Source organism: Leptonychotes weddellii, chromosome 5 (assembly GCF_054177405.1).
Source record: "Leptonychotes weddellii isolate Sample4059 chromosome 5, ASM5417740v2, whole genome shotgun sequence".
Lineage (NCBI taxonomy): Eukaryota > Metazoa > Chordata > Mammalia > Carnivora > Phocidae > Leptonychotes > Leptonychotes weddellii.
In genome coordinates, this window is record NC_138373.1 from 79,203,515 (window position 1) to 79,217,014 (window position 13,500).

The 13,500-nt window shown below is 36.9% G+C and overlaps 1 protein-coding gene across 1 annotated transcript in view; it reads right to left on the reverse strand.

The window, feature by feature from the left end:
• Nucleotides 1–82: 82 nt before the first annotated feature.
• SLC15A5 (solute carrier family 15 member 5) overlaps nt 83–13,500 on the reverse strand; it is an 81,851-nt gene continuing 68,433 nt past the window's right edge. The window contains exons 8-9 of the mRNA XM_081821308.1: nt 5,892–6,000; nt 83–1,127 (exon numbers count right to left, since the gene is read on the reverse strand). Coding sequence (XP_081677434.1) covers nt 980–1,127; nt 5,892–6,000 — 257 coding nt within the window. The 3' untranslated portion in view covers nt 83–979. The remainder of the gene's footprint in view (nt 1,128–5,891; nt 6,001–13,500) is intronic.

Sequence of the window (13,500 nt, forward strand, 5' to 3'; positions counted from 1 at the left end):
GAGAGAGAGAGAGAGAGAGAGAGAGAGAGAATCTTAAGCAGGCTCCACACCCAGTGCGGAGTCGGACGCGGGGCTTGATCTCACAACCTTGAGACCATGACCTGAGCTAAGACCAAGAGTTGGATGCTTAACCGACTGAGCCACCCAGGCGCCCCAGTTCATTATATTTTATATGAGTTTCCACATTTCTTTGGTTATACAGAAAGAATTTCTTTTGGAAGATGATTTTGTGAATGGTTCTGAATTGGTAGCACTGAAGACCAAAAGATGTCAATTAGGTTAGGGAAATGCTTTAAGGGTCTCTATTTGATTTATCACTTACCCTCTCAACACTCATTTCCCCTTCTCCAATTTTCCTTTTTTCTTTAATCATTCCCTCATTTACCTTTATTTTATAACTTCTTCAGTATGTGAATATTCTTTCTTTGTTAAGGACCTCTATTTTAGTTAACACTGCTTTTCAATTCAGAGAAAATTTCCTTAGTTCATATCCATAGTGTAACATCAAGATCAAATACAGTAAAATGATGTATAGACTTATTATTTAGTCAGACATAGACAGTATATGCTCACAAGGCCTGGCATGTAGTAAGTGCTCAATAAATGTATAGAAATGATTATTTTGATTCTATTAGCACATTAGAACTAACAATTATAATTTATATTGCTCTTAGTGGCTGAACCAGTATTGTAAGAAGTTGTAAAATATTGTAAGGTATACGAAATTGTCATTTTGTTGTCATGGAGTAATCACAGGCTTTGAAATTAACTGTAATGTATAATGTGTTAATGCAAAAGCATTAATAGGCACAATAGTTTACTAGAGGAGTCATAATTAGTCTTTATAAATAAAGTACACAGATAATACTTGTGAAGTCACTCCCATACATATTAGTTCTTAAACTAAAATGTGTAAGATGTTCAGCTGAAGAAAACAATGAACACTTTGCTCATAAGACAGGTAGAGTCAAAGATAGTTTCATAGGGCTGTCTCCCAAAGATCAATACTTGAAGAAAATTCCTGCGTACTGCCATAAAATTTCAGAGACTTTTCATGGAGGAGAAGTGTTTCTTCAAGATTACTTCCACTGATGTTCTGGGCATTAAAATGATTTAGATTACAATACCTAAAAAAGAAAGAAAGAAAGCTTTTTTTAGGACCAGATGTAGATGACTTGATAAATCATTTGCTTTCTCCCTGTGCTTGTCTACCTTTTATTATGGGCCCATAGATACTCGCACAACAGTGATGATTATTTAAGAGCACTGCTCACCAGAACAGTCTTTATAAAACGACAAAAGGAGTTTTAGGACATGTTAAGGTGTCTCACAAGGACCTTTAGATGGCGCTCTTTTACAACCTGCAATGAGTGGGACAAAGAGACCGACTGGAAAGTCTGAAACCCTATCAACTTGACAGTGTTCATGGAGGCCGGGACTCATGAAATGCTTATCAGATGCACGAGGGATTTGTAAATTCAGTGTTGGACCTATGTGGAAAACACCATGGTCAAAGAAGAAATCCATGAATACATTTCTAGAATGTGTACTCTTTACTCCTGACCTGAGGAGCACCTGGTTTTCCTGAGTGTCTTCTAAGGGCCAGGCACCGGGCGGGGCACTAACCCCACCCTAACTTACTGAATTCTCACACTAACCCTGGAAGGATGAAATTATCCCCATTTCACAGATAGGGAAACTAAAGTTCTAAGAGGTTAAATAACTCCCTTGGGGTTCATATGAATAGTAGTCGCCAGAGCCTCGGTTTGGAATCAGAGCTCCTTATTCAGAATCCTGGCCTTTTGGCCCTAGGGACCACGACTTCTAAAGACGCATTATTGTCTTAAACACCTTTGAGTAAGCTTCTGGAGGATTTGAATTTCAGACTGCTTTATTCCCTGCTGTGTTCCTAGTGCCTTGACCAGTGCCTCGTTCGTAGCAGATGCTCAAAAATATTTGTTGAACAAATGAATATGGGCTACAAGTTCAATTTTATCAAATACATGTAAGCCTCTGGGGTCAGGCATCTATTTCGGATGTGTAAAAGTTTCCAAAGTTCAGTTTACCTTCTTTTCCCTCTCAATATATTGCCTAAAGTATCTGTAAGAGAAGAACATGCTTGAATAACTGGTCTTTTGTCTCTGATTTATGTTGCTTTCAATAATTGTTATAGATTATGCACAAAAGATTACTGGTATCATTGACAAAATTAGTGCAATGATATCAACTTTAAGACGTGTTTTACAACATTGGGGGAACAGTGGTGTTGTTACAAAAACGAACACCCCTTTGCCTTCCCTCCCTAAAACATCTGTAATATCTTTTTATTTTAGCATCTAATGTGGGATACATATTTATATTCAGCACTATAGAGATGTTTATATAATACTTTTCAGCTAGGGAAAGACATTTCATCTACCCACTTCCTTCACCCCCAACCTGGAAGCCCTCAAGTATGACATGTTATCATTGCCCTATTTCAGATTTGATGGAGGAGGACTCTCATAAAGACAGAGGCAGAGGTCTGTTTTTTTTTTTGTTGTTGTTATTGATTGTTTGTTTTGTTTTGGGGGGTGTGTGTGTGTGTGTACAAATGAAAAATAAGTCTGGCCTGACATTCATAGATAACTCCTAACCATACTCTGTTAGGTGATATCCCAGTGACCCTGACAAGATTTGTTTGGTTCTAGGACTCACACTGGGGTTGCACCACACTAATATAAAATTCACGGTGGAGCTGCCCTCAGGTGCCAACACAGACCAAAGGCCACCTGTATATTGGTGAGGATGCTGTTTCATAATTAATATGCTGTTCTCAAAATTTTAGGGACAAGAATGACTTGGGATTGTCCTGCTCTTGATAGATTTGCCACTGTTATGTGGCTCTGAACACCATCGGGTTTGGTCAAAATTGGATTGTGACTGGATGTTTATTGTAATCAAGTGCTATCTGACTCCTAAATATGTTTCAATAATACTGTCCCTAGAATACCTGTGTTTTCTCCTGTTTCTTTGATGACTTATTGTTTGTTAGTGTTTGACAATCACAATCGAATAGAAATAAATCAGAGTCATTCACTCCTCACTACAGACATTGATGCCCTGTGACTGTAAGATCCATATGATTTCTTGCCTGACTTCTGGCTTGGCCCGTCCCACCCCAACGGCCAAGAGATACCCAAGGTGATGTGTATCTTTCTGTCAAATTTTTCAGACTCTCTTTTCTTCTGATATGTGACACCTGTTCTTTCCCTATGGAGTGGCTGATCAACAGGTGATGGTGGGTATGGTTACTTTAACTGAAGGGACTGGTTTCTTTCCTACCCACCAGAGTCAAGGGGTTGTCACGGAGCAGGTAGACAGCTCCTCTAAGGCACTTAGAAGTAGCATGCTATACGAGAAAGTGTTTATAAACAAACACACATGGGTTTGAATCCTAGGTGTGTGAACCTAATCAACTTACTTACCTAGATTCTTACTTTGGTTTTCTTATTTATAAAGTAAAGTGATAAGATTTAGGTAGCAGGGAGGTGGTGGAGATTAAATGTCATTTGTGTGTCTTGCATGCTGCCCAAGATACAGAAGTGCTCAACACTTGGAAAATTAATTTTCTCCCTTCCTGCGTTGTTTTATTCTTTCTCTCTTTTTTCCCCCTTTCCTCAAAAAGTATACAGAAAAAGGGGGGAAAGCATAGGGAACTAGAGAAGATATACTAAGAATCAAATTTATTTCTAAATAAATCTCTTATTATCACTTAGTTCCTTCTCATCTTTGGCTCCTCCAATATTTGGTGCTTTGTACAATTTTATTCTTGCCTCCTTCTCTGCACCCCACTCCACCACCTTTCACTTCTTTATAGTAATTCACATGTTCGACAATCACAGAGAAAGAATCACACTTAAATAATTTAACTTGAGCGCTAGATATTAGCTCCATGTAGGCGGGTACTCTACCTTCTTTGGTTCTATTTTTCCAAATGCCTAGAACAATGCTTAATATATTGGTTGAATGAATGAATGAATGAGTAAATCCCTGAGCTCATAGATTCTGGGTCCAGTGCTAGTTCTTCCATGAATTCAGCCCATAATCCTGGTCATCTTGGCCACACCTCTGCATGAATCTAGAAGAATTAAAAGGAGGAAGCAGGGGGGCATAAGGCAAAAAATGAGGCCATTGTTATTACTGTAGCTAAGATTTTTGAGTATTTTCTCATCCTCACAGCAACTTTATGGCACAATTCCTAATCTTATTATTATTTCATTTTACAAATGAAGAAATGGGCTTAGCAAGGTTAAATACCTTGCTGACATTTGTACAGTTAAATTGTAGAACTGGATTCACCTAGGCTAACTCGAAAGATTGCTTTTTAAACTACTTTGTGAAAAGACAAGGGTCCAATCTTACAGTGGGAGAAAAAGTAAAAGTTGAGAAACTGCAGGTTTATGAGAACTGGTAGATGGTCACCACTTACGTGTTTGGAGGCAATGGATGGAGGGGAAAGATGCTTTGCCTTCACCTTCAGTTTTCACTGATGACTCTCTTTTGCTACAAAGCTGAGGACATTCCTGTTGGATTCTTCTGCAAGACTCTCTGATACTCTAATTTGGTTTTCAATCCAAGAATGAGATAGGTATTTTAGAGAAACTATACATTGTGGGGAATTAATTCAATAACATACGCTTTGGAAGGTAAGAGATTTGAAAATTCCAGGGAGCCATTAAGACTTTTGATTTTGGGGGCGCCTGGGTGGCTCAGTCATTAAGCATCTGCCTTCGGCTCAGGTCATGATCCCAGCGTCCTGGGATCAAGCCCCGTATCGGGCTCCTTGCTCCGCGGGAAGCCTGCTTCTCCCTCTCTCACTCCCCCTGCTTGTGTTTCCTCTCTCGCTGTGTCTCTCTCTGTCAAATAAATAAATAATATCTTTAAAAAAAAACACTTTTGATTTTGTCATAATGGGATTTAAGTGCCTCTCTCCTACACTGGACCCAAAAGCTCCAAGAGAGCAAGAGCATAGTAGCATTAACATTTACTGACTTACTGACTTCTGGTCCTTCTAGTTTACTGCAGTAGCCATCACATGACTGGTGTTCCAGCAGAGATTTAGTCAATGAATAAAAGAATGATTTAGGCAAGGGAGAAGTGACAATGATGGGATAAAATGTGACTAAATAGATAAATGAATAGAGGAAAATGAGAAAAATAAAGATCTCTGTAGTTTCCACAATGTGGTAGATATTGTGCTCAGCCCCTTACCAAAATTCAGATCCCTAAAGCCCGCAGGATGTTGGTATTCTTGATTTTATTTTACAAGTATAAAAACAGAGGCTCAGAGAGGTTAGACAATTTGCTCAAAAGTACACAGCTATCCAAGAATATGTCAGTGAGAGAGAGAGGTGGGCTGGCGATGGATGGATGGTAGATGATACATATTAAGCCACAGAATGGTCTCAGGTGACTGACTAAATGATTTTGCAGTTTGTTATTGACCTTGAAATGGTCACTGCTAATTTAAAGGCCTGAATGGAATCCAAATCTTAAGCATCATTAGATTTCTAGCTATTTGTTTAATGGTATTTGCTTTTAATGATAATGACTCATTCATTCTTATTATCAATATGGTTATTTCTAATTCTAAAGTGGTACTATACAGTGGAGAAAAAATATCTTCATTCAGAACATGTTTTAGAATCGAGTAAAGCACTATTTTACTATAAGGATCAATGGCAAAAGTGAAGTCTAAATTGAAAATTCTTGCTCTGAATAATCTGTTAAATTTCTCTAATATGCTAATTTGTCCAGTCATGGCATACAGGATTCCTGTTGGCTCAGTGATGGTTCCCAGATCAATATTTCATGGACTCAGAAATTGCTCATCTTACCACAACACTTACCTTTGTGAAACACTCCAGAATCCCAGGACGTTCAACAACGTTAATGATGCCAAAAAGAAGAAGAAGCTTTCTAAATTGCCTTTGTTTAATGTGTTTGGAAACCAATTGCCTGTTTGGAACAAATGTAATTGTTATTCAACTGCAGAGCTGTAAGTTTCTGTGAATGTTTTATCATTCCACTATTCATAGAGATTTATTCGCTTCAATAATATCTACAAAGCAAAAAAGCTCATCTTAAACTCATTTTCAAAATTCATTTAATTCTGTAATTAACAGTAAAATGACAAGCAAAGCACCCCAAATATTTTGAAGGTCACAAAACCTGAATTTGCATAACACAATATAGGTTCAGAGGAACTGAGCTATAAAAGTAACCCTGATTATGCTAATTTACCAGAACGATGTATATATATCTTATTCATCCTTATATATCTAGTATCCAGAACAGTGCCTGACATGTAGGAATTGCTCAGTAAATAGACATTGAATGAATGAATGGAAACTATTTACCACAGCCAGGTAGTCTGTTGCATATTCTAATTGTAAGGTTAGTGACATAATAAACGTAGATGCGAGATGTTACATTATTTTGACAACTTAGATAAATCCAGGATCACCTCATTATAATATCACAGACCCCACTGGCCAAATTACTTGCAATCTCTGGTTGACATGAACGTATTTTTTTGACCTGATAAGTAATGCCTTCAAATGAATACTTCTAAACAAGATACCCCCACTTTCTTATGATGTCAAACTGCTATATGCAAAACTATTACATGAGTATATATGAAACTATTTAGGATTCAAAGTAATTGCTTTTACTTTGCTGCTAAATTTTGACTTTTGCTTTGCATCTTTGCTATAATTCTCTCTTTCTTTCCATATCCAAATGCATATCTATATGTATCATCTCTATTTCTACACACACTCCATTTTCCTTCAGTGGGTTTGAGATATTATTATTTAATACATTATATGAGATAATGTATTATATATATGCAACACTTATTTTATGCAGTACTTTTAAAACAACAATGTGATCTTAGTATTAACAAATACAGATATATAGTATCACAGAATGTTAAAAAGATTGTTCAAAAGGCAAAATCTATCTTAAAGTTCTCTTAAGAGAACTTAAATTCAATTGCAGTTCTGAGTGGGCAGAATATTTCCAAAAACAAGTTATGCATCATGAGAACAAGAATTAATCTTCTTTGAGTAGTCAGATGCCAAGGTTTTGGCATTTTCTTGCTTTTTGTAGGAGAAGATCCTACAGTGGGTTGTGAAGAGGGGTGTGAGACTACAGCAATCAGTCTACGTGCCAATAGACTTGATCTTCAGTGCTATCTTTGGTACAAGGGTTGTGAGTTGCTTCCTGAACTAGAAAATGGTTCTTGGCCTTTCGCTTGACAGTGCATGCTTTTAAATGAGATTTGAATTAAATGCTCTGTTCAGGGTTGATCGTCAGCAAGTACATAAGTATGACAGCTGTGATTCATTGTGCCACCTCCCATTTAAAGCTGCTTCTCTCCTGTCATTTAACAATGACTATTATTATGGACCAACCATGAAAATTAGCTTGTTTCTTGGACCTATAATTGAAATCTGGTATTGAGTTGAAAGTTATGTGGTAAGTTCTACTTCCCCATTTTATTAATATATGTTCCATTACAAATAGAAATGTATGGTGTTATTGCTATATTGACATAATGCCTTCATTTGATAGGAGTAGTTTCATAGAATGTTTCCCTCTGTGTCTGTGTATTGGGTCTATGTAGCCTGCTGTGTGTGTGTGTGTGTGTGTGTGTGTGTGTGTGTGTAGAAACTACACATTTGATTGTACTTGAATGGGGGGAGTTGGGGGCAAGTCAAGATAAGGTGAGATAACATCACACATATTTTTTTTTTTTTAAAGATTTTATTTATTTATTTGACAGAGAGAGACACAGCGAGAGCAGGAACACAAGCAGGGGGAGTGGGAGAGGGAGAAGCAGGCTTCCCGCGGAGCAGGGAGCCCGATGCGGGGCTCGATCCCAGGACCCTGGGATCATGACCTGAGCCGAAGGCAGACGCTTAACGACTGAGCCACCCAGGCGCCCCAACATCACACATATTTTAAGGAAGAACTAAACCACCTTGCTAAGCTTATTCAAACAGTCTTATTTCCTTATTTCTCTTGAATTAATATCACAATCATATTTCTGTCCTTTTCATTTCACATCTGCACTTTGCATGTGATGCGATTAGACCATTTTATCACCATGTTTCTCTGGCTAGACTAAGAGGAGTTTGCACAGAGTATGCGAAGCCTCAGAATTAACACGACATTAATTTTTCTTGGAGCATGTATTTTGGTCCATAATAAGTAATTGAAAAGGCTATCTTTATATTATAACAAAGTCAGATGAGGGAGAAGAATATAAATTTTGTAAGTCTTTAAAGGTAAAACATAATATTTCTAAAAAAAAAAGTGCAATTACAGCAAATAACAGCCTATCCGGAAACGGCCCCCGCTCACCCTGCACATGCCCGTGTGCTTGGAACTGTCACTGAGGGTATTGCAGCGGGCACAAATGAGAAGCGCCGTGACTTGGAACTAGGGGCGTGTGGGGGTGATGGGAGGATGTCATGCTGGAAAGGTTAAGGGAAGGCAGTGTGAATTTACAAGTAACACAAAACATTTTGTGAGTGCAGTTATTTAAAAAATAAAATGAAAGATTGCCATATCACCTATTCAAACTCCTGATAACATTTCTATAGTCTTTCTCATATATCATTTTTAGTGGTCATCTTCCTTCCTAATGCCAATCTTCATGCTAGCCCCATATTTTTGCCTTACTTAGCTATAATTTCACATTCCCTATGTAGCTAATGTACATGGTGAGTTCCAAGGTAAGGAGAACAATCACCTGAATTGAAAACATGGAATACACACTAGCATCAAGTTGGACAGAGAGATACTTCATGAAACCTAAAATTTGTTCTATTAATATAGAGATTATCAGTCTATGTAAAGAGATAGCTTTGGGTGTGAAGAGACATAGAAAGAGCATGGGCTTTGGAGGCAGAGAGAATTTCAAAGTCAAATATTGTCTCTGTTATTTAATAGTTTTGTTTTTGGGCATTTGCCCAATCGGGCCACTTCAGCCTTGGTTTCTCTTCTCTAAAATGACAACACCACCTTTCTCATGGAGCTGTAATGAGAAGTAGAAGAGATAATAGATGTCAAGGGTTGGACACAGAGGAGACACTCCATAAACTCTAGATTATCACCACCCCCACGCCTTAGAAGTGGCTCAAACAAAATCATGTAGCCTGAGCTTGATCTTGGAACCATTCCCTGTCAGATATTTCTTCATGTTCTTCATGTGCCATTTTTTTTTAATCATTATCCCGGGACTGGTTGTAAAATGTTCCATTTAACATTGTCAGTTGACTCAGCTCTTAGGTTCTATAACTTTATTTTAGTATCTTATAAACTTTTATTGTCATAATTCACATTTGTGCATTTTTCATCTGACATTTCTAGTAGCTGATTGAAATCTGGGGCATCCTTGCATAAGGAGACAAAGAGAAGACATTAGGTCTAGAATGGGATGAACTAAACTTCTCCAGATCTTAGCTTGGATGGGTAGGAAGGTTAACAACACAAGAAAAAGTGCACCACATAAAGAGTGGGAGACAGTAAGTGCCATATGTTAATATTCGCAGCGAACCCTAGTCAAGTACTTTCATTGTATAATCAGCCTAGTTAGTAATGAGTGTTGGACCACTGAGCAATAGAACATTCACAGAGTATTTTGCATGGCTCAGAAGTTCTCCAAATATTTCTTGTTCAGTTAGATCTATTCATTTGAAAATCATTTGTTAAGAAGTTTTCATGTACCAGGAAACGGGCATTCCAAGTTGCTTAAGAAAAGGAGCTCATAGATTAGTAGGGGAGACATGCAAACAGATAATTTTACTCTGGAGTATTAGACCTTATAGATACTAAGTAAAACGTTTCTATTTATTTTAAATTATCACGGCCATCTTAGAGACAAAAGGACTATGGAATTATCTAGACTAGTTCTTGTATTTTACAGATTAAAGAGAGAAGGCACAGAGAGGTAAATAGAGGCATTGCTCAGTAGAACCCTCATCTTCTTACAACTGTGCTACTAAAGCCCCCATTGATGCTGATAGAACTATGTTACTATAAACAACACAATATTGCTAATATGAAAGAGGAATATACTTTATTCTTGTCCCATATTATGCCTTGCATTGTAAGGCCCCAAATTTCATGTGCTGCCCTCATGTCTTTGAGCTTCACAGGGCCCCAAAGTCCTAACCACATAGTTCTCTGCTCTTTCAGATACACTCCCCACCCAATGGGAAGTCCTCCCCACCTGGCTACCCTCCCTTGTAGCTAGACCAGCTGCCTACTACTGGTCCTCACCCTAAAGCTTTTGCCTCCCTATCAACCTTTAACGTTATTCAAACAGGCAATCACATCCTCCTGCAGGACCCAGGAGTTGCATCCCTGTTTTGCTCCTACCAAGCCTGCTCTCCACAGTCCCTTGTTTACTCTACTCCCAAGTGCAGCCCCCAGATGGCCCTGCATGGCATGTTCTTTTGCCCTGGGCTGTGAGTATACATGACTGATAAACTGCTGTCAGTCCATCGTTTGTGTCGGGTGTCGTATTTTCAGCCATCTTTTCCTATTTAGGTTGAGGATCCCTTCCACATCAAACAGGTGAATAGGGGGTGATCAGCACATGCCCCCACACAGAAATCAAGGTCAGTTCTAAGCAGAATACTGGCAGCTGCTGTTCCTCTAATTCATAATTACTGCTTTGGGGAGGAGAAGTAGCAATTCCATATTCCACTCTAATCAGTACCCAACACCAAGTACCTCTGCTTCTAGTACCACCTTAAATCATAAGACAGGAAGTAGGGGGAGCGTGACCATCAAGGCGCACTGCATTCAGGTAGCATAGCTCCCAAAGAAAAGCATCATGGGACACTACATCAAAAACTAATGATGTAATGTATGGTGATTAACATAACATAATAATAAAAAAAGAGCATCATAGATGAATGTGATTTTTAGGGAGCACCCGATAGTCATGTATGCTTGAGATCAGGTTACAATCACATCATTTGATTAGATTGTTGGACAACCAGAAAATGGTGTAAAATTCTCACTCCAGCCCAGCAGTCTGCTCACCATAGTAACTTGGGGTTTTAATGGGTGCACTTTCACAGAAGACTTTATTAAAAGTAGGGAAAGTGACAGAGGCTAAGGGAATCCACATACATTCTTCATTGGTAAATACTGCCTCTCAGTAAATCTCTTCTTTCAAAGACGACTAAATACAAAAACTACCCTGCAATCCAGTAATCACACTACTGGGTATTTACTCAAAAAATACAAAAGACACTAATTCAAAGGGATACATGTACCCCCATTTTATAGCAGCATTATTTGCAATAGCCAAACTATGGAAGCAGCCCAAGTGCCCACCAATAGATGAATGGATAGAGAAGATGGTGTGTGTGTGTGTGTGTATGAACATTATTCAGCCTTAAAAAAGAACGAAATCTTGCCATTTGCAATGATATGGATGGAGTTAGAGAGTATAATGCTAAGTGAAATCAGTCAGTCAGAGAAAGACAAATACCATATGATTTCACTCATATGTGGAATTTAAGAAACAAAACAAATGAATAAGGAAAGAAACAAACTAAAAAACAGACTCTTAAAAAAAAAAACAAAAAAACCAAACAAAAAAACCAGACTCTTAACTCTAGAGAACAAACTGGTGGTTACCAGAGGGGAGATGGGGGAATGGATGAGACAGGTAAAGGGGATTAAGAGTACACCGATAAAGAATATCCTTTGATATTATCTTTATAAACCTACAAATATGCTTAGTAAAAAATAAGAGAGATTCATATGAAGATTATGAACAAGATAAAATATGACTGTCTTCTGGTGTTAACATTGCTCTGAAGTTCTATGTCCTGGTAAGATGCAAAACATAGGAGTTCATATTGGAAAAAAGGATTTTAAAAAATTATATTTAAGATTAGATAATTTTGCTGTAAACTTAAAAAGATAAACTAAAATGCCCTCATAAATTTACTAAGACAGTTTAAGAAGTTGAATGCAAGGCACAGACATAAATATTAATAATCCCCCAATATAATAGTGATATGTCAGTGAGTTGTAATGAGGGAAAAGGAGTCGGTTCATAACAGCAAAAAGAAAAAGAGCATAAAACACCTATAATAAGTCCAACAAGAAATGTTCAGGATATATACGAAGAAAAGAAAATCTTACTGAACCGAATTATTTAACATTGAATAAATAAAAAATTATGTTACATACTTAGGTGGAACACTAAAGATTATAAAAGCTTTATTTTTTAAATTAAGTAACAAGTTTTACTTATTTTATTAAAGTAAAAATGAGATTTGGGGAAAACTGATAAAATGATTCTAAAATTCATCTGGAAATATACACTCTAGGAAAGATTTTTAAAAATGAAGACTAACCATAAGGAGAAGTATGATTAGCAATAGTTGATATGTAATATATATCATAAAGTTGTAATAATTAAAAAGAGGGTGATGCTAAGCTAAAATCAAGAGGCAGCTGAAAGGTAGCCCTGAAACAGCCTGAGCATATCCTAAGAACGAAGAATATATTAAAGTATATATTGCTGATTAGTTTCATTCCACTTATCCTATGGCTGTGGAGTATTTATGGCTTAACTAACTTTTCACAACAAATATCGAGTTATGCTGTGAAATTTGGTTATTTGAAGGAAGTAAGTGTTTACCTAACACATAAATAAGTCCACATGGATGAGATTATTATATTCAAAATACGAAACTACTGAAATTTTCACAACCACAGATAAATGCAATGATATGAATCACAACGAAAAAGGTTGATAGATTTGATTACATGTATCAGCAAAACAAACTCATCTATGAAATTAAAATGCTAACTTAAAACCAGGAAAATATTAGCAATATATTTGACTAAATGATAATATCCCTAAAGTTAAAAAACCATTTAAAATCAAAAAGAAATAAAAGGCAAATAGACCAAAAGAAAAATGGGCAAAGAATATGATCAAGCATTTCATGAACGAGAAAAGATAAAAGTGCTCATAACTAGAGAAACTTCAATTTTCCATTTTGAAAAATACTAATTAAAGTAATAAGGCAATATAATTTTTGCCACTCATGTTAACAAAAATCAAAATATGATTATGCTCAGGCCTGCAAGTAACACATTGAGACAAGTATTATTCTACTGCAGATTGATGCAGCCTTTTAGAAAACAATTTCTCTTTACTTCCCAATAGTCTTTAAAATGTTTATCCTTGTTGAATGAGTAATCCCATTTCCAGGATTCTAGAAAAAAAAAAAATCTCACTTTTTTTTTTTTTTAATTTGAAATGACATGGAAATATGCTCACAATACTTTTAAGGGGAAAAAAGTGGGAACTTGATATAATTTTTTTATTGAGCATTCAGCAGGGCTTATTCAGACCCCAATTTTGTTTAAAATCTCTCTATAAATTTAATACCCATGCACACATGCACA